General features: G+C 46.1%; 1 protein-coding gene across 1 annotated transcript in view; it reads left to right on the top strand.

The window, feature by feature from the left end:
- Positions 1-7,588, top strand: part of bsnb (bassoon (presynaptic cytomatrix protein) b) — a 116,902-nt gene extending 109,314 nt beyond the window's left edge. Inside the window, exons 15-18 of the mRNA XM_038965688.1 lie at positions 3,203-5,279; positions 5,699-6,705; positions 6,842-6,956; positions 7,413-7,588. Coding sequence (XP_038821616.1) covers positions 3,203-5,279; positions 5,699-6,705; positions 6,842-6,956; positions 7,413-7,588 — 3,375 coding nt within the window. The remainder of the gene's footprint in view (positions 1-3,202; positions 5,280-5,698; positions 6,706-6,841; positions 6,957-7,412) is intronic.
- The last annotated feature ends 14,818 nt before the right edge of the window (positions 7,589-22,406 follow it).

The raw sequence follows: 22,406 nt of genomic DNA, 5'->3' as shown, positions 1-22,406 counted from the left end.
ATCTAACACCATTGTACCCTCCAAGTTCATCATCAAGCTGGAGGCCTTAGGTCTCAAGCTGGAGGCCCTGGACTTTCTGATGGGCCGCCTCCAGGTGGTGAAGGTAGGAAACAACATCTCCACTTCGCTGACCCTCAACACTGGGGCCCCACAAGGGTGCGTGCTCAGCCCCCTCCTGTTCTCCCTGTTCACCCACAACTGCGTGGCCATAGATGCCTCCAACTCAATCATCAAGTTTGCAGACGACACAACAGTAGTGGGCTTGATTACCAACAATGATGAGACAGCCTACAGGGAGGAGGTGAGGGCCCTCGGAGTGTGGTGTCAGGAAAACAACCTCTCACTCAACATCAATAAAACAAAGGAGATGATCATGGACTTCAGGAAACAGCAGAGGGAGCAGCCCCCTATCCACATCGAAGGGACAGCAGTGGAGAAGGTGGAAAGTTTTAAGTTCCTCGGCGTACACATCACAGACGAACTGAAATAGTCCACTCACACAGACAGTGTGGTGAAGAAGGCGCAACAGCGGGCAGGCAGAAGGTCATACACAGGAGGAGGCAGGTAGCTGGGTCCAGGGGCAGGCAGAAGGTCATACACAGGGGGTCCAAAAAGGCAACAGTACAGGCAGGGAAAAGGCTAATAACGTCGTCCGGGACATCAGGCAATAAGTTGATAACAGGAAATCCGATAGGCTAAGGTACAGGCAGGGAATAGGCAAAAGGCGTCATTAGTGAGGCAGGCAAAAACGATCACACACAGGAGGATTAAATTCAGAGAAAATCAGAGCTCCGAATAGAAATGTGTCACAAAACAAATAATACCTCACAATGATGGGGTGCAAAGAACTGAACTAAATAGTGTGTGATAATGACATACAGGTGTGTGAACAGGTGATCAGAATTCAGGTGATTGGGATCTGGAGAGTGAACTGCATTCAGGGGATCTATGTGTTTGAGAGTGGGAGCTGGAAAGTGAGCTGCATTCAGGGGATCTACGTGTTTGTGAGTTGGAAGCAGACGTAACATCTATCCTGCCCTGATTCAGAATATATAATTTTTTATAGCCATGGCACACTTTTTTAAGAGCAGTGCTAGAGGCATCACTAGATACCCGGGTTCATCTTACAAAAGTCCTAACATGGTCCTCAATGACGTCCTGGTAACTAACAGGAAGTAGACAAAGGTCCCCCAGAGAATGCTCCTTTGGGACCTTCATGAAACGTCCCCTTGTGGTCATTGAATGTCCCATGGATAACATCCTATCAGAACCAAATAGGAACATTTTCCCAACGTTCCCTAATGACCATCAAAATACCTTATAACGTTATACTGTGACCAAACTGGGACCTGTACTGAACATGCTCTTATGGTCCCTCGGTTAACGTCATGTTTCAATGTTCCTAGAACGTTCTCAGAACGTCAGTTGGATAACGTCTCGCCAAAACCCTTAAAGGGACCTATTGGGAACGTCGCCTAATGTTCTTAGGACATCCCCTGTTTGCTGGGTAAACTCATGTTTAGACCTAGATGTAACTCTTAGTAGCAACTGGTGTATGTCCTGTCTTCTCTAAAATATAGAGATTATGTAGAAATTGAGAAACAAACATTCTGAGCCAGAACTAGAGGTATTTTCGTGTGTTGCAAAAATACATTTGCAAAAATACTTGGGACTAACAGGGTTAAGACACTGTAAATCATAATGACCTGCTATGAAAATAAATACATACATTTATTATTTTGAAGAGATCAAGCATTTGTTCTCAAACAACTTTTTTATTATAACTGTGTTATATACAGTTGAGAGCACAGAGAGTAGACAACACAATACTGAACAGAGTGATACTGAATAGACTAGAGTCTTGTGTGAGAGCACATATGCATCACACAGGGTTTGGCATCAAAGGACGTGACAGAATGTTCTCAGGAGAGCAGCTGTCCATGCCAGGCACCAAGCAAGCTTCCCCTTTACTCCATTATACCATCCTCTCTGTTTCTCACTCCATAGTTTTCCCTGATATCATTTTATTTTTTCGACTTTGCCTTTTCTAGCTTTCACACACACACACACACACACACACCACACACACACACACACACACACACACACACACACACACACACACACACACACACACACACACACACACTCCCCCTCCCACCCCATCCCTCTTTTTCTCCATCATTTCTCTTTTTCTCCACACACACACACACACACACACACACACACACACACACACACACACACACACACACACACTCCCCCTCCCACCCCATCCCTCTTTTTCTCCATCATGCTATCCCCGCTATATCTGGCAAAGCCCTTAGACATGCCAAGGGGAGACACAATGTGAAGGCATCCTGCTACAGCCCTGCTGTCTTCCGGCATGTTAGCAGCTGGTCAAAGTAAAGTCAGATCCTTCTGCACTCGGTGCGAAGGCTGTCAGAGGAACAGGCACACATAGAAATCATAAGAGGAGTTTTGCATATATTTTCTTGTTTTATTTGTGCTGGCCATTCATCAACATTTGTAAAAATGGCATTCTCACGGATACGTATTCAATTCACCATGGGTCTACACAACTCCTAAACTGTAAGTAGAAAGAAGGAATCTTGCCATGTTCGACTGTTTTTTCTCTTCTGTGAACAATGATTTATTATTGCTCTTAGTTTGTTGTTGTTGCCATTTGGTTTTGAGATAAGTAAGGAAAAGGTGGATGGCTATGTTACGATTAGAATTTTATAAGGCTCTGAAAATCAGAATATTCATTATTTATGCCTGAGAATCGCTCCCAGGTTGTCCATTCTCTCTCACGTGGACATTATTCTTCACGGTCTCTTCCCATTGTAGCACTCATCTTTTACAGAGTTCTGTTTAATAAGAAACTTGCTCTTGGTTATTATTTTTGCTCATTTATTTATGATGGAAGTGTTTTTTAATGGACCCAAACTAATTTGAAACATAATTATACATTTTACCTTAAATTGATGCTAAGCTATTCTATGAAATTGACATTTTCTGAATTAAGCTATAAAAAAAATTACAATGAGTAGAAGAGGGAGACTGGACTGTAATCGTCACATAAGCACTTGTGCAATTAGTCTGATTTCCATGCAGGCATTCTGTTCATTGTTATGTGCGTGTCGTCCTAATGGTGCTTCTCTTCCTCTAGCTCCAGATGGCCACCCTGCAGCAGCAGCAGAACTCTCTGATGAGAAAGGTGAAGAGGACCCTGCCTAGCCCTCCTCCAGAAGAAAGCAGTCTCCCCATCGTCACCCCAGCCATGTCCCACATGTACAGCAGCCCACCGGGGATGCAGCCCCAGAGGGTGCTGCCAAGGCCCGCCCAGGGGGTCACTAAGGCTGGCCTGCTGAGCGAGCTGAAGGCCGTGGAGCAGGAGTCTACCAAGCTCCGCAAGCAGCAGCAGGAGCTGGAGGAGGAGGAGAAGGAGATTGACGCCAAGCTGCGGTACCTGGAACTAGGCATCCATCAGCGCAAGGAGACCCTGGTGAAGGAGAGGGAGAGGAGGGAGCTGGCCTACATGCGCTGCATGGGCGACGCCCGTGACTACATGTCGGACACCGAGCTTAACAACCTGAGGATGGTTGCGGCCACGGGGACGTTCGATGGTAACGGTCTGCTGACGAGGCCCAGCACGGCGCCGCTGAGCCAGTTCACCAACGACCTCGGCCCGGCCTCCCAGTACCCGCCCACGTCCTCCTACATGGCCTATCAGTACCCACAAAGCCAGCCCACACCCACACAGCAGCCAACCGCTGCTTACCAACAGATCGGTTTCCAGCCCCCTCAGTACCCAACAGCTGGCCAGCCCCAGCCAGGCACCTTCCAGCCACACCCACCCCAAGGCCCAGGTTACCAGACCCAGCCAGGCTACCCAGCCCACGGGGGCTATGGCCAACCTTCCTACCATACAGACCTGGGCATGCAGCAGCATAGCCACCAGGGTTTCCAGCCTCCCAACCCCTCTATCCCAGGCCAACACCTCCCCTACCCAGGTCAGAGCCCCTACCCCGGCCAGGGGATGTCCTATCAGCCCCAGGCTGAGATCCTTACTGTCCACCAGAGGCCTCGTCAGACCTCCCTGGCTGACCTGGAACAGAAGCTGCCCACCAACTACGAAGTGATCAGTAACCCTGCCGTCTCGGTGGCCACATCAGCTCCAGACACCTGCTTTGGCACAGTCTATTCCTCTAACACCATGCCCAACGCTTACGGGCAGTACCGCCCCCCGGAACCTGTGCTGACCCACGGAGTGGACAGCCCCACATCAGCCTATGCTGCAGACGGCCTCTACACCTCCAACCTGGAGCAGAATATCCCCAGGAACTACGTCATGATTGACGACATCAGCGAGCTGACCAAAGAGAACACGGGCCCTGCTGTTGATGCTCTTGGCCATCCAATAGGAGGACGCTACGGTGAGAACGGCCCCGTGCGCCAGACTGGCTACGGCAATGAGCCTGTGGACCCGTACATGCCTGCAGGCACCACGGGCTACCACCAGCAGGGCGCTGTGGACCCCCGGACCAGCACTACTGGGGGATCTTCTTATTACTATGACGACTATAATAAACACCCCAGCACAACACGTCCAGGGGGCCCAGGGCCCCAGAAACACCCATCCAAGAACCTGGCCCCTGCCGTGGTCTCCTCCGGTAAGCGCAGCAAGCACAGGAAGCAAGGAATGGAGCAGAAGATCTCAAAGTTCTCCCCCATCGAGGAGGCGCGGGACGTGGAGTCTGACCTGGCCTCTTACACCATGACCACCTCTACCGGCGGCAGCTGCACCGTGGTGTCCCGGTCCGGGGTGAAGAAGAGCGGCTACGACCAGCAGAAGTACTATGGCGGCCAGCCGGGAAGCCGGGAAGCCCTGGAAGAGGAGGACCGGATGTATGGCTCGGGGAGATCCCGGTCGACAGGCTATGGCATGGACAAGATCTCCTCCAGGGACTCCTCAGGCTACAGGAGCAAGTCCTACGAGAGGGACGCCTTGGAGCGGTCTCAGAGAGGCAACCGCGGTGGACGGAACTCAGAGGAGGAGAGCCCCCTCAGCCCCGTGGGGAAGCCTGTGGGGATCGGACGAGGCGGCACCGGGGTACCAGGGGATCCCCATGACGTGAGGAACCAGTACGGCTCTAGCCACTCCCTGCCGGACGTCCAGGATCACCACATGAAGGACCTGCCCAGGAGCCACGTGTACAAACCAGATGACCCATACCTTGTAGACGACATGCACGCAGCTGTGTCGGACAGCGAAGGTAACTGGTGCTGAATGCCACTAACTGCCTGACCTCCTCTGTCTCTCTGTCTGCTGGAAAGAGTCTGTATGCCAAGTGTGGTCTTCAGAGCAGCACGACGGCTCCTTCTGTTATGTGACTGTTTGAAAAGACGCGCATGTTGTGCCCAATGCATAAACCGCATATGCCTATGTTTCGTATATCTTTTTCTGTTTTTGCATGCTGAAAACATTTCCATTTTTTGAGTTTTGTGATTTTACACGTTTTTGCTGTTTTTTGTTTGACTCTGAAAGACTTTGCATGTTTTTGAGACTTTGGGCCCGTCTTTTTGTCTGTCGTCTGCATGGGTTCAGTTCAGTCTGCATGTCTCTCTTCTTCTCCTCTCTACACATAACAAAACAAAAGGAAACTGACTGATGTTAATCTTTGTTGTCCAAAAGCCTATCATTTGGGTCAGGAGGAGACGGACTGGTTTGAGAAGCCGAGGGAGGCTCGCGCCAACCGCTCCAGACACCATGGGAGCGCAGGCCACATCTCCACAGGTAGACAACAGACCAGCGCCAACGTGAAGCACACCTACCACGACTACGACGAGCCCCCCGAGGAGCAGGACCTGTGGCCTCAGGATGAGTACAACAACCAACCTCGCCACCCCTCGTCCACCTCATCATCCCGTGACCACCGTGGTTACCATGGCAGTAGCGGCGGCAGTTCGGCGAGGCACTCATCTTCCCGCCACTCTGGCGAGGAGCCCCGGTCGTCCAGCCGCTCCTCCAGAACACACCCCAAAGACCCATCCACCCGCTCTGAGGGCCGTGGATCCTCCTCCACCCAGAAGAGGGGAGGCTCGGAACCCCGTTCCTCCCGGGAGGGCTACCGGGATCGGGACTCTGGGGACTACTCCTCCCGTGATCCGGCCTCCGGACACCACCGCGAGGGCACCGGGGGCAGGGGTCAGAGGCCGCCGGGCTCATCTTCCAGGAGACAGGAGGGGGTGCCCTCTACAGGGGCCAAGCAGGGCCAGGGGCAGCAACCCCAGGCTGGTCCAGGGGTGCCCCAGCAGCAGGGGCAGCGTTCCAGTGGGCAGTCCCAGTCAGGCAGGCAGCCTGGGTCTCAGGGGCCAGACGGGGGACAGCCAGCCCAGCAGCCTGGCCAGCAGCAACAACGCACCCAGCAGCAGCAGCAGCAGCAGCCCCTGCAGCAGAGCCAGCTTCCTCAGACCACTGCTGGGGGGCCTCAGGCCAATCCAGGGACCGCAGGGCCAGGTCCCATGGCAGGACCAGGGACAGGACCAGGGACAGGACCAGGGACAGGACCAGGGACAGGACCAGGTACAGGACCAGGGGCAGGACCAGGAGCGGCACAGCACCAGGATAAACCTGGCCAGACTCCGGCACAAGGCCGGCAGCCAGCTGGACCCACCGCGGGCCAGTCACCAACCACAGCCGTAAGTACATCTTGGATGAGGTTGGTATTTCAAGATCCATTGAATGTCATGTGAAAATGTATGCCATCTTACTTTCCACCTCTTGAACAGCTAGACAGTAATGATTTTGTTCCCCTCTCTTTCTGTTCTGTGACAGGCGACTCCTGCTACACCTGCAGCAGCCATTGGGGGGGCGAAACCTGCAGCAGCGATTGGGGGGGCAGCAGCAGCACAGCCTCCCAAGACAGTCACACCCCCCCTCACAGGCATTGGTGAGACTGACATCTCCCCTATAGTCACATTACATACTTCCCAAACACAGAATGACATACTACCCAAACACAGAATGACATACTACCCAAACACAGAATGACATACTACCCAAACACAGAATGACATACTACCCAAACACAGAATGACAAGCCCCTGACATACTTGGGCTCCCGAGTGGCGCAGCGGTGTATGGCACTGCATCTCAGTGCTAGAGGCGTCACTACAGTCCCTGGTTCGAGCCCAGGCTGTACCACAACCGGCCGTGATCAGGAGTCACATAGGGCGGCGCACAATTGGCACATCGTCGTCCGGGTTAGGGGTGGGTTTGGCTGGGGTAGGCCGACATTGTAAAATCAGAATTTGTTCTTAACTGACTTGCCTAGTTAAATAAAGGTTAAATAAAAATGAAATAAATAAAAATACCATCTGACAGTGCTATTGTTGTTCCTCTGCAGGCTCTAAAGCAGCCCCTCCTGGAGGGATAGGTAGCAGGCCTGGTGGGATCGGCAGTGCAGCGGCAGGCCAGCCCCCAGCGGACGGGGGAAACGTTCTCACCAATATCCTGGGAGGGGCGGGAGGGGCTGCCGAGCAGGCAGGGAAACTGGGTGATGGTAAGGCCCTGAGTGCCTGAATACTGGAAAACTGACACATATACACTGGGTGCATCTCAAATGGCACCCTATTCCCATACAGTGCACTCCTTTTAGCCAGAGCCCTATGGGCCTTGGTCAAAAGTAGTGCACTATAGAGGGAATAGGGTACAATTTGGGACACAACAAGAGTCTGATGTGGAAGGAATTACAGTTGAACAAATTCTGTATGGTGTGTGTTTGTTCAGTGGTGGAAAAAGTATGGAAAATTGTCATACTTGAGTAAAAGTAAAGATACCTTAATAGAAAATGATTCAAGTACTAGTGAAAGTCACCCAGTATAATACTACTTGAGTAAAAGTATTTTGTTTTAAATATACACTACCGGTCAAAAGTTTTAGAACACCTACTCATTCAAGGGTTTTTCTTTATTTTTACTATTTTCTTGAATAATAGTGAAGACATCAAAACTATGAAATAACACATATGGAATCATTTAGTAACCAAAAAAGTTGAACAAATCAAAAATATATGTAATATTTCAGATTCCACCCTTTGCCTCAACCAGCTTCACCTGGAATGCTTTTCCATCAGCCTTGAAGGAGTTCCCACATATGCGTAGCACTTGTTGGCTGCTTTCCCTTCACTCTGTGGTCCGACTCACCCCTAACCATCTCAATTGGGTTGAGGTCGGGGGATTGTGGAGGGCAGGTAATTTGATGCAGAACCATCACTCTCCTTCTTGGTAAAATAGCCCGTACACAGCCTGGAACTGTGTTGGGTCATTGTCCTGTTGAAAAAGAAATGATAGTCCCTCTAAGCCCAAACCAGATGGCATGGCATATCGCTGCAGAATGCTGTGGTAGCCATGCTGGTTAAGTGTGCCTTGAATTCTAAATAAATCAGACAGTGTCACCAGCAAAGCACCCCCACACCTCCTCCATGGAGGAAATACACATGCGGAGATCATACGTTCACTCACACCACGTCTCACAAAGACACAGTGGTTGGAACCAAAATTCAACCAAAATTGGACTCCAGACCAGAGGACACATTGGCACCGGTCTAATGTCCATTGCTCGTGTTTCTTGGCCCAAGCAAGTCTCTTCTTATTATTGGTGTCCTTTAGTAGTGGTTTCTTTGCAGCAATTCAACCATGAAGGCCTGATGCACAAAGTCTCTTCTGAACAGTTGATGTTGAGATCTGTCTGTTACTTGAACTCTGTGAAGCATTTATTTGGGCTGCAATTTCTGAGGCTAGTAACTCTAATGAACTTATCCTCATGAGAGCCAGTTTCATCATAGCGCTTGATAGTTTTTCAAAGTTCATTAAATTTTCCGCATTGACTAACTTTCATGTCTTAAAGTAATGATGGACTTCTCTTTGCTTATTTGAGCTGTTCTTACCATAATATGGACTTGGTATTTTACCAAATAGGGCTATCTTCTGTATACCACCCCCCCCCCCGCCTTGTCACAACACAACTGATTGACTCAAACACATTAAGAAGGAAAGAAAGTCCAGAAATGAACTTTTAAGAGGGCACATCTGTTAATTGAAATGCATTCCTGGTGACATCCTCGTGAAGCTGGTTGAGAGAATGCCAAGAATGTGCAAAGCTGTCATGGCAATGGGTGGCTATTTGAAGAATCTCAAATAGAAAATATACAGTGGCAAGAAAAAGTATGTGAACCCTTCGAAATAGCTGGATTTCTTCATACATAACTTGGTCATAACATTTGATCTGATCTTCACCTAGGCCACAACAATAGACAAACACAGTCTGCTTAAACTAATAACACACAAACAATTATATGTTTTCATTTCTTTATTGAACACACCGTGTAAACATTCACAGTGCAGGGTGGAAAAAGTATGTGAACTCTTGGATTTAATAACTGGTTGACCCTCTTTTGGCAGCAAGAACTTCAACCAAACGTTTTCTGTAGTCGCGGGTCAGACCTGCACAACAGTCAGGAGGAATTTTGGACCATTCCTCTTTACAAAACTGTTTCAGTTCAGCAATATTCATGGGATGTCTGGTGTGAACTGCTCTCTTGAGGTCATGCAACAGCATCTCAATCGGGTTGAGGTCAGGACTCTGACTGGAACGCTCAAGAAGGTGTATTTTCTACTGTTGATGCCATTCTGCTGTTGATTTACTTCTGTGTTTTGGGTCGTTGTCCTGTTGCATCACCTAACTTCTGTTGAGCTTCAGTTGGTAGACAGATAGCCTAACATTCTCCTGCAGAATGTCTTGATTAACTTGGGAATTCATTTTTCTGTCGATGATAGCAAGCTGTCCAGGCCCTGAGGCAGCAAAGCAGCCCCAAACCATGATGCTCCCTCCACCATACTTTACAGTTGGGTTGAGGTTTTGATGTTGGTGTGCTGTGCCGTTTTTTCTCTACACATAGTGTTGTGTGTTCCTTCCAAACAACTCAACTGTAGTTTCATCTGTCCACAGAATATTTTGCCAGTAGCGCTGTGGAACATCCAGGTGCACTTTTGCAAACTTCAGACGTGCAGCAATGTTTTTATTGGACAGCAGTGGCTTCTTCCGTGGTGTCCTCCCATGAACACCATTCTTGTTTAGTGTTTTACATATCGTAGACTCATCAGCAGGGGGCGGCAGCGTAGCCTAGTGGTTAGAGCGTTGGACTAGTAACCGAAAGGTTGCAAGTTTAAATCCCCAAGCTGACAAGGTACAAATCTGTCGTTCTGCCCCTGAACAAGGCAGTTAACCCACTGTTCCTAGGCTGTCATTGAAAATAAGAATTTGTTCTTAACTGACTTTCCCAGTTAAATAAAGGTAAAATACATTTAAAAAGCAGAGAAGTTAGCATGTTCCAGAGATTTCTGTCAGTCTTTAGCTGACACTCTAGGATTCCTCTTAACCTCATTGAGCATTCTGCGCTGTGCTCTTGCAGTCATCTTTGCAGGACGGCCACTCCTAGGGAGTGGACAATTTGTGAACATCAAGGCTTTTAGAGATACTTTTGTAACCCTTTTCCAGCTTTATGCAAGTCAACAGTTCTTAGATCTGAGATCTCTATTGTTCGAGGCATGGTTCACATCAGGCAATGCTTCTTGTGAATAGCAAACAAACATTTTGTGAGTTTTTTTATAGGGCAAGGCAGCTCTAACCAACATCTCCAATCGTGTCTCATTGATTGGACTCCAGGTTAGCTGACTCCGGACTCCAATTAGCTTTTGGAGAAGTCATTGGCTTAGGGGGTTCACATACTTTTTCCAACCAACACTGTGAATGTTTAAATTCTGTATTCAATGTAGACAATAAAAATACAATAATTTGTGTGTTATTAGTTTAAGCACACCATGTTTGTTTATTGTTGTGACTTAAATGAAGATCAGATCAAATTTGATGACCAATTTATGCAGAAATGCAGGTAATTCCAAAGGGTTCACATACTTTTTCTTGCCGCTGTATTTTGATTTGTTTAACACTTTTTTGGTTACTACATGATTCCATATGTGTTATTTCATAGTGTTGATGTCTTCACTATTATTCTACAATGTAGAAAATAGTAAAAATAAAGAAAAACCCTTGAATAAGTAGGTGTTTAAAAGATGTTGACCGGTAGTGTACTTAAGTATCAAACGTAAATGTTATTGGTAAAATATACTTAAGTATCAAAAGTAAAAGTTTAAATTATTTCAAATTCCTTATATCAAGCAAATCAGACGGCACCATTTTCTTGTTGATTTATTTACGTATAGCCGGGGGCACACTCCAACAATCAGACATAAGTTACAAACGAAGCATGTGTTTAGTGAGTCCGCCAGATCAGAGGCAGTAGGGATGACCAGGAATGTCCTTTTAATAAGTGTGTGAATTGGAGCATTTTCCTGTCCTGATAAGCATTCAAAATGTAACAAGTACTTTTCGGTGTCAGGGAAAATGTATGGAGTAATAAGTACATTATTTCCTATAGGAATGTATTGAAGTAAAAGTTGTCAGAAATATAAATAGTGAACAAAAACTACTTAAGTAGTACTATAAAGTATTTTTGCTTAAGTACTTTACACCGCTGTGTGTGTGTCCTTAGTCGGTGATGTTCTTTCTTAGTGATTGAATATAATACAAACATTGATCCTTTATAAGATGTACTGTACACACCTACTACAGAATATTCTGTGAAATGTACTAATGTACTATCTTACTGTCTTAAACATTATTTTTTCATTATTTTCATTCCACCCCTTCCCCATCGATCTCTTTTACACAGCTATTTCTGGCCTCGGCAAGAAGTTCACTTCGTTTTGGTGAACGGAAGAGAGGAGGGTAAATGCGATGGATTTCTTTGTGATTTTCTTAGACGTAAAGCTTACTTAGTTGACACTTGCAGTTTGCTAGTGTGTTGTGGAAGTCCCAGGGGTGAGGGACAGCTTGTGTTTGTCTTGCAGGGTATGAGGAGTTGAGATGGAGAGGGATTGGAGGCTTGGTACTGGAAAAACCTATGAAACTGTTTACGGCATTTTATACATTTCACTATCACAAGGAAACGGAGGAGGAGGGAGGAGGAGGGTACCTGAGCGCACCAGTGAGTATCTCATTACCTCTCCCTTCCCTTGCGAGATGAATACATTTCTTAACACATTGGGGCTGCGGGCCTTGACTTCGGAGAAAAATGGTGTAATGAGGGATTTTTTTTATAGGATAGTGAATCATCATTCTGTGGGCCCCAGTTTGTGTGTGTGTATGTGTGTACATGTATGTCTGTGTGTCCCGCCGTTTGTGTGTGTGTGTGTACATGGAAGGACAGCATGATCCCCCTTGTCCTCTGCTTATTTCCATGTATATGAGTGTTTATTAAATATTAAAATATATTGAAATAGCTTTCATCTTTTTAGAAGTTAAATACTCACCCCTCAAAGTAGTAATACTATCACCAATGTTTAAGGTTAGGTTTAATGCAGTACGGGATACAGATTTGCATCCCCAATGGCACCCTGTTCCCTATATAGTGCACCACGTCTGCTCAGGGCCCATAGATATCTGGTCAAAAGTGCACTAGGTAGGGAATAAGGTGCCATTCGGGATGCAGGCAGTATCTTCAAGCTGTGGCAGCAGTCCCACACTGTGATGGATAAAGTGTTGTATCAGCTGGATATTTGCATAGATTAACATAGATCCATGTCTGCATAATGCATAATGTAGTAGCATGAGTGAACTGATGACTCATTAAGTAGTGTAATTGTATATTCTGTCTGACCAGCTGGGTGCGTTTTTCTCTTTTTTTTTCTCTCCTTTTCTTTCTTTCTCTCGCTCTCTTTCTCCCACTTGCTATTTTCACTCAACCCACGTTACCACCAATCAGGGCTGGAATCAAAGGATGCCTGGTCAGCACTGAACTCCCCAGACATGAGCACACAACATGATCAGAATTAGAATGGGTGGATGCTTTGTCAGCACTGGCTGGGATCTCCAGACATGAGCAGAGGATTGAGGAGAGGACGAAGTGGATGGATATCAAGTCAGAGCGGGAGTCCCAAGCATGAGCAAACTATTCAAGAGAGACTTCTGCTGCTGCCTCTGCTGGCTGTAAGTGAAATCAGATGTACATTAATCCAGCGCATGTGTGTCTCTCTGTGTGTGTGCGTGTGTGTCTCTGTGTGTATGTCTCTGTGTGCTCAGTTTATTGTGCATTTTCAGTTAATTAGTTCTCTGCTGTGTCAAGTCAGGTAAACAGAATGACTGTGTCCATGTTCTCACTCTGCTGGAGAGGTCAGAGGTTAGAGCCCAGGATAGGTCCAGGAGGTTTACCTGTTCACTTGTCCACACAGAGCACTATAATTAGCCAATGGATGAGCAGACTAACTATGGCTTTACTGTCCTTCCATGCACACACACGCACGGACACACAGACATGCACACGCACGCACGCACACTCACACGCACGCACACACAAACTGTGAAGCCCACAGAATGATGATTTACTAACCTATAAACAATCCCTCATTACATGGTAGAACGGACTTACACGGAGAGTAGCACTATAGAATTGTTTTGCAAACAAAATACATTTCAATGCATTTCTATTGGGCCCCTGTTCAAAACACATGAAGACTAATAGGGTCCCTGCTTTCTCTTTCTGGCCACTGCTATCTCTACTAGAACTAGTTATTATGGCATCTGGGTTGGGTTGACCGTGATATCATAGGCCGTGACGCCAGGTGCCTCTCTGTGTGTGGGGCAGGGGGTGAGGGATCCTGTGATCCAGTGCAGGGATCTAGAGATAAACCCAGCTCAGTGCCTCTTTGAGCAGCAGGCAAGCCTTCTCAGCCCCGGGGATTACTGACAATCCCAGCAGGGCTCTGATTGGCTGCAACCGCCAGGGGAGGGAGGGGCTTGGGACATAGTGGGCTGCCCGGGGAGGGAGGGGCTTGGGACATAGTGGGCGAGTTTGTTTTGCAAGGGCCTGGTGGCCCGGTGGGCGGAGTTTGCACATTTTAGGCCATTACATTGGTCCTTAAGTGAAATGACCACCCACCCGGGGCACCGGGCCATGCCAAACGAATTAGCCCAGTGACACGTAGGGGGGAGTAGTGAAACTGGAAGCACTCAGCGTGACTGTCTTTGGCCAGTTGTGAGGTCTTAGATAGGGGGTGTGGTCTCTTTTAGTGAGGTGTCAACTCGTGGTGGGTGTGGCCTACTACTGTACAGCCGCGTTAGAAGTATAGCGTAACTAATCTATGAGGGGAAAGGTCACGAGCAACACTCAGTACATTAGGATGAAGCTTGTATTTATTGCCTTATTTTAGAGCTCGGAGCTTTAAAAAATAAAAAAAATGACTTTGTTCAACATCAAAAAGTATTGTTATAGAGAGTTTTACAATAATTCCCTGGTATTAGGGTGTGGGATTGGTTCCCATGGTAAATAGAGTCTGGCACTAGAATGTTAGCCACTGGATGACCCTCCATGCTGCATGAGCTCTGGCTCAGGGATTTAAGGGAATACTGTGAATAAAGACAGTGGTTCTCTCGTTCTCTCTCTCTGTCCCCGTTTTTTTCTCTCGTTCTCTCTCTCTGTCCCCGTTTCTTTCTCTCTCTCTGTCCCCGTTTCTTTCTCTCTCTCTGTCCCCGTTTCTTTCTCTCGTTCTCTCTGTCTCTATCCCTGTTTCTTTCTCTCTCTCTCTCTCTCTCTTTCCCTCTCCTTTTGTCTGTTTTCTCTCTCTCAATTCAATTGACATTTTCAATTCAAAGGGCTTAATTGGCATGGGAAACATACTGTATGTTTACATCTCTTTCTCGCTTTTAAGGACACTGAGCTGAACCATGTGTGAGGAATGAGAATGGAATTGTGTGTAGATGTGTGCCCTTTTGTCTGCCTGTAGGGCAGGCGTGTGCGCACACACATAGTTACCCCTCCCGCGGTACAGTATAACAGTCCCTACAGCTCTCCGCTGCCCCCTTGAGGCGAAATCAAGTCCTGAAATCGTTCAAATCAAATCACAGTTTATTTGTCGCATGCACAGATCAGCAGATGTTAAAGCAGGTGTTGCAAAACGCTTACATATCTAGCTCCAGCAATGCAGTGTCTAATAGTGCAATACTGATACACAAATACACCCCCCCCCCCCCCCCCCCCCCCCCACACACACACACAGAAACAAAAACAGAAATGAAGAAATATCAGAATGAGCAATGTCAGAGTCCTGAATATAAATATGTGGTCGTGTATAGGCAGTCTGGACAATGTATAAGTAGGAAAAGGTACCGGATGTCCAGCAGTAGTTACATAGGATGAGCTACAGTATGTCTAGAATACAGTACGTACATATAAAGTGACTAATCAATTAGTTAGCTTCATTTCTCAGAGATCAAATAAAATGTCAACAAAATAATGTCGCAGGAACTCTATGGGACAGTAATGAACACATCTCTGTGTACTGTAAATGGTATGCCCTGTGTTTTGCCTGTGTTTGTCATATGATTCAAATGCCTGTGACATATTGGATCCTAATGCAACACATACCGTATAGATTCAGTGCATATTGTTCTCGTAGCGTTGCAACATTTTGGTACGTTTCCCAGAAATCCCTGGTTTTCCAGAAATCCCATTTGTAAGGTTCCTGGATTCACGAGGAAATAAACTCAAAATCTGGGAATCTTCCAACGAAGATGGACAATCTGGGAGTTTTGGGAAAGTTACCGGAATTTTGGAACCTTTAGTTCTCAGTAGAAATGATCTCCAGGTGAGGGACACTGATCTTTGACCTTGTGTTTTCAGATACATCAACAGAATGCCAGGGAGAGCCTGCCTCACAGCTCCCGTAAGAGAGTGAATAAGACAGATAGAATCCTCACCTCCCTGTCGGTTGTCTGCTTCCTGAGAGATATAAGTCCTGATCCAGGTACAGGACAGGGAGCTGTCACACACCTTAGGCTTGGCTTCGGCATCTCTCAGCTCAGGGGGACAGCAACGGAGGATGCTGTTTTTTCATCTGAATGTCTTGTATCACTCGCTGAGGTTCTCCTGTTGGAAAACCAGGCCAGATGGGAGCGTTTGTAGTTGAGGGAAGCTTCATAGTGCCCTCTACAGGGCATTGAGGGGAAGTCACTCTGTCTGAGGAATCCACATCTACTCGGGACAAGTCCCAAATGACACCCTATTCCCTATTTAGTGCACTACTTTCGACCAGGGTCCATTGGGCTCTGGTCAAAAGTCGTGTATTATATAGGACATATATAGGAAATAAGGGACCATTTGGGATGCAGGGTCTGTCTGAGGAGTCCACATCTGACCAGAATCATCCATGACTCCACGCTTTTGTGCCCAAAGGGCCTTTTTACAGCATCACCATTATAACGCAATGGAGGAGGTAGATCGAGGTGCACAGCTCATAGGTTTTACTAGTACCAAAGAGACTTCTTCGCTAACTATGACCCTCTAACTACTACACCGGAGGAGGCAAGATGTTACTACGGCGACAGACAAAACAAACAAACAATGCCCCTGTTATTAAACCCTTGAATGCTTGGTTTCTATGATCTCTACATTCCAGTATAGGGAACGATGACCCTTTCTTTGAATGTGTTTTTATTTCTCGTCCACCTGTTGTGATGATATGATGTCTACAGAATGCAACATGTACACGTGGACATGGGAATGCACGCACAATAATAATAATAATCGAATAGAAACCCATATCTTCTTCGATACTTTTTCCACCACCATGTCCAGAAGAGGGGCCACTAGACATTACTAGACGAGTAGGATCGTGAGAGGAGGAGGACACTACCAGTGTGCCCCACCAATGAGAGTGTGAGATCTACACAGAAGAGAGAACCAAATGGAGCGCAAGTAAGCGTGGCCACGGCTGTTTTTTGTTTTTTTGCCATCGCAAAGCCATCAGTTGTCAATCCCAGAGCACTTTGGGACATTGTTGTTGTTTCGTTTCTTTTTATGAGCTATTTGTTGATTTATTTTCATCTTGTTTAGTTTCTTATCATTTTTGCCTGGTATTTTTTGGGAAAAGAAGAGCCTTATTCGGTACATATTTTTTACTTGTATACCTCATATGTTTTGAGACGTCCATATCATACCTTTCTTAATTAATTTTTTTGCACAAATGTATACTACTGTATGTATATACATCTAGCTAGAACACTGATAATGTAAATGATTAATTTGTGTATTTATGAATTTATATTTGTGAATTCTGTTTTTTTTTCCATGTTTTTCTTTGGTAAATCTATTTATATTTGAATGGTCTATGGTTTTCTTATTTATTATCTTGTGTTTGAATAATTTGCTGGTTGATTTTAAAAGCAATAGCATGCAGAAAACGTTATACAGCACAATGGTGTTAATGTTGCTTAAATTCGTGCTTGGGAATATCTGAAACATGTTGATAAACATCAGTAAATGTGTCTGAGAGAGTTGCATAACCACACATACACACCTAAATCTCGACATTTACGCTAACGCACACACACACACACACACACACACACACACACACACACACACACACACACACACACACACACACACACACACACACACACACACACACACACACACACACACACACACACACACAGGATTGGTTGGAAGCAATCATCATTTCAAATGTTCTATGCAATGATTCATTTTGAAACTGGAAAAGACTCCAAAAAAGTTTAATATCATGATGACCAATGTTACTCACACGACTCCCAACATCATTGTGAACTGAAAGACGTCAGAAAACGGTTATGAACATGTTTGTACTTGTATGTATGGATCTTAATATTGAACTATTGAATCTAGACTTGTTTTTATTTTTGTGGCATGTTTAATAGTACCCCATCACTCCCCATACGGGGGACTTGTTGCCAAAGGGTTAACTGTATAGACTGTCAGTCATGAATGTCCAACATCTTGTTGCTAAAAGCATGGGTTTGCTTGGCTTCGTCCGGCTGTTTGTATGACCTCATTAAGTCTTGGCGTGTGTGTGGCTCGAGCAGGTTTCCACTGTGCCGTGGCGTGTTCGGCTTACAGTGACTGTCCAATCCGTGCTGCTATACAAACCTGTGATGCAGTTGGTCAAGAAATTCTCCATGTAAAATGTAATTGTGCGTATTACGGTCGGTGTATAATCTGAAGGGTGGGTGGGAGGGTGTTGTTTCTGGTATCTGATTGGTTGATCAGACCGTCCAACAAATAGAACTGTTTTGTATGCCTCACTGCATATCGGGATGGCTTCATGTGGTAATATATGATGTGGGAAACAACATTAAAGTGCTTTGAAGCCACTAAAAGGTACATTTAAAGAACAACAAATCAAGGTATTATTAGTAGTTGGAGGAACAATGGGGGAAATCCTAACCTCCACTTAGTCGTGCATTCATTTCACTGGGAGACTAAGTGAAAATGTGACTTAAATTGAAGTTAAGATACGCCCTTAAATGAACAGAAGCATGTGTAGAACTCAATCAGTGAACAGCTGAACCTTCCATATCCAAGGCCAACCTAGAGGGAACCTCCAGGGAACCTAGAGGGAACCTACAGTACTGTCAGCCAAGTCCGAGAGACTCGACGTGCTGCTGACCCCAAGGCAGTCGTTTACCAAATCAGGGCACTTATAATGAAAGCACAAGCCTGACTGGTAACAGTTTGTCGCTATACTGTCTGTAAAGACACAGAAATATGACACACCAATAGGAAATGTGTTGACAATTTCAAGGCGAGGTAAAACAAATCAAGTACCTCATGTCATTAATATGAATGAGTGTGGGTAGAATTAATCACAGAGGGTCCTTAGTGGTGGTTAGGTATAGATAGATGCATGCTCACCATCTTCATGGAGACGTTGTGGTCGATAAGAGAAGAGGTGCATGTGACAGAACAGCCATCCCTGACTGTAGCCGTCCAGCGAGACACAAGGACAGACAGACAGACATTGTCACTGTAAATACAGATGGATTTTTCTGTACAGCGTTTGAGTTCATAGTAAGGCCGTCTTGTGCATCCCCACGCTGTACTTGCTGCCAACTTTTGTGCTTTTGTGTATAATATAATATTTATTATGATTAAATATTATGATTATAATGATGAAATGAGCAGTGTATGTGACTGTTGGCAAAAGTGGAACAACTTGTATTCAGAAAACATATCTGGTCTCTGTAGAGTTTCTATACATATTGTGTTTGTAAAACAAGGAGAAATACCTCCATGGCAAAAGTTTATCCAGGCGTTCTATTGTCATTCTATCGGGAGGTTTCAAAGGTGATGGGACATGATCCGTTCATAAAAAATAAAAAAAGAGATTGAAATAAGAGGAAAAAGCAAAGAGAAAATGCAACAAAAAATCCAGAAAAAGTCTTAACTCAAGTCATTCACTGTTGTAAGTGCAATGGGCGAAACATCAGTCGTGTATCCATTGTGAAATCTTGTGTTCTATTCAGTGTATTCCTGTAAACAGATAGAGTAACATTTTGGTGCATCATGTCATGTAATGTGATTAATGAAAATAATGACCCTGCAATTTGTTTCCAATCAGGAAAAAGAATAAAGAGAAAATGAAAAATCTCTCTTGTAGTTATTTGTTTTTCATCCACTTTACTATATTTCCTTGTTCTCTCACTGACTGACTGGCTGAATGACTGACTGACTGAAATGGTTGCCAACAGCAACCACTGTTCACCACAGTGTATTCAAGGAAAGAATTGTTGCCTGTCTCCCTAGAAATGACAGAGAAATACAAAGCTCTGCCGAGCCCCTTGGAGCATTGAATAATAATAAGTATCAGAACAGTGTTAATTTGTCAGGGCATGGACTTTACGAGGTGTCGAAGGCGTTCCACAGATGCTGGCCCATGTTAACTCCAATGCTTCCAACAGTTGTGTCAAGTTGGCTGGATGTCATTTGGGTGGTAGACAATTTCTGATGCCAGTGGCGGTCAGTGTCATTTCATGAGCATGGCCTTATTTCTATTACAGCATGTTGGATGACTGTCATTCATATTCCATTCACCCAGCTCAATGTAACACCGATAGGTTTAGGCTACTACATGATACTCAAATTGTAAGGAATGACGCTGGAGAATAGAAGCAGGTACGGGGAGTTGACATTTAATTAGGAACGGACATGCAACAGGACAGGAACAGTGTCAGAACTGGGAAACACAAAGACAGATGACAAACAATGCTGCAGCGAGGAACAGAGCTGGGGAACTGACAAATATAGTGGAGGTAATAAAAAGGAGATTGACTGAGTCCAGGTGAGTCCAATATCGCTGATGCGCGTGACGAGGGAAGGCAGGTGTGCGTAAATGATGGTGGCAGGAGAGCGTAATGCAGGGCAGCCTGGCGCCCTCGAGTGCCAGGGGGGAAGAGCTGGAGCAGGTGTCACAGTACCCCCCCCTAGGGGAGCCACCCGGCGTCCCACCTGGGCAAGCCGGCCGACACATGGGCGCTGGGCAAGCCGGCTGGGGTAAACTCCCCACGAACCGGCAGGGACGTGGGAACCTAGTGAGCCGGATGAGGCATAGGAGCTTGATGATCCTGCTGCGGCGTGGAAGCCCGAAGATCCGGCGGAGTATTACGTGGGATGGGAACCTGCCGAGCCAACCGAGGCAAGGAAACCGCTCGAGCCAGCTAGGACGTGGAAGCCCGACAAGCTGGCTTAGGCACCCCCGGGTCCATCGGTGGCGGAATCCAAGCCGACGTTACCAACAAAACAAGAAAACTCCTGGGCCGGCTGGGCAAACAAGACCTGACGATCTGGCTGAGGCCTGACGTAGGATGGGCGCCTTCCGAGCCAACCGGGGCAAGGAAACCTCGAGCCAGCTAGGGCGTGGAAGCCCGATGAGCTGGCTAGGCACCCCCGGTTCCATCGGCGACGACCCAGGATCAACGTCACCACCAACTGGAACGACAGTACTCCCCGATGCTTCGTGTGTTGGCTGCTGCATTCTGTAAGGAATGACGCTGGAGAATAGAAGCAGGTACGGGGAGTTGACATTTAATTAGGAACGGACATGCAACAGGACAGGAACAGTGTCAGAACTGGGAAACACAAAGACAGACGACAAACAATGCTGCAGCGGGGAACAGAGCTGGGGAACTGACAAATATAGGGGAGGTAATAAACAGGAGATTGAGTGAGTCCAGGTGACTCCAATATCGCTGATGCACATGACAAGGGAATGCAGGTGTGTGTAAATTATGTTGGCAGGAGTGCGTAATGCAGGGCAGCCTGGCGTGACACAAATGTTCCCTATACCCATCATGAGGTTGCTACAACCTAGCCTTTAAATTAAAGTTTATATCGAAGGTGCACACAGGTCTAGAGACAGATTTGAGATGACAGACAGTGACATTCAATACTTGCACACTCTTGCTGCATCTAGCTGATATAGGATGTAATCATTAGTCCAACAGTTGCAAATGAGAGTTTATTGGACAAATTCCAGTATGCTTATCCCCGTTAGCTTCCGTTTAAGAAACGTTTTTCAACAGAATCGGCGGAATGAATACACCCCTGATCATGCGTAAACACACAGCCACGTTGTATTCATTCTCGCATCCATGTTCTCGCCTCCTCTCACCTCTTCCCTTCGCTTGTGGACTTCAGTGCACAACACATCAACTGTATGTGACCAGGCAAAATAAACTTTCCAAGCCAAGCTGCTGCACACAACCTACATCTTTGTCACCATAGCTAAAGTAACGTCATAGTCAGCATAGCTAATGGAACTAATTTAAACTCACTCACTTTTGTACATCGCTTTGGTCCGTACAATTGACCTTATTTTTGCGCACAAAATGTAATACTTCCAGATCAACTATAATATCAATACCAATGTAAAGCACAATTTCTCCCCTTTCCAACAAAATTAATGACGAGACCTTCATGATGCCCATCTCTGCATAATTCAACAAGGCAATGAGCTCCGTCGGGTCTTTTTAAAAATGTCGGGTGGGGAGCGAAGGCTACGAAGTGATCTTGAAAGGGGGAAATATGTTGTGTGAAGAAAACAGTTGTTTTTTTTCACCCGATTTGTCCAACTAATCAACTTTAAAATGTAAATAAAACAAAGAGTTTATGTAATGTCTCATCACATACCTGTTTGAAGGTTTGTGTTGAATTTGAAGAGGGGTTTAGGGCTGCGCTAACGTTAGCCTCACAAGTGAACTGCAGCTGTTCCGGCTTTTGAGTGTCATGATGGCTCGCAGTAATGACGTGCAAAAAAAAATGCGATTGGCACCCTAGTCATGAAATATTAGTTTAATATTAGCAATAATTATATTAATTTAGACAACAATCATGAACAATGAAGTTTTCTTACAAGTGTATATGGTGAAGCATGATTTTAGTCTGCGAGAGAAGGGCTACCCCTGGTGG

Source organism: Salvelinus namaycush, chromosome 2 (assembly GCF_016432855.1).
Source record: "Salvelinus namaycush isolate Seneca chromosome 2, SaNama_1.0, whole genome shotgun sequence".
Lineage (NCBI taxonomy): Eukaryota > Metazoa > Chordata > Actinopteri > Salmoniformes > Salmonidae > Salvelinus > Salvelinus namaycush.
This window is presented reverse-complemented; position numbering and strand designations above follow the sequence as displayed.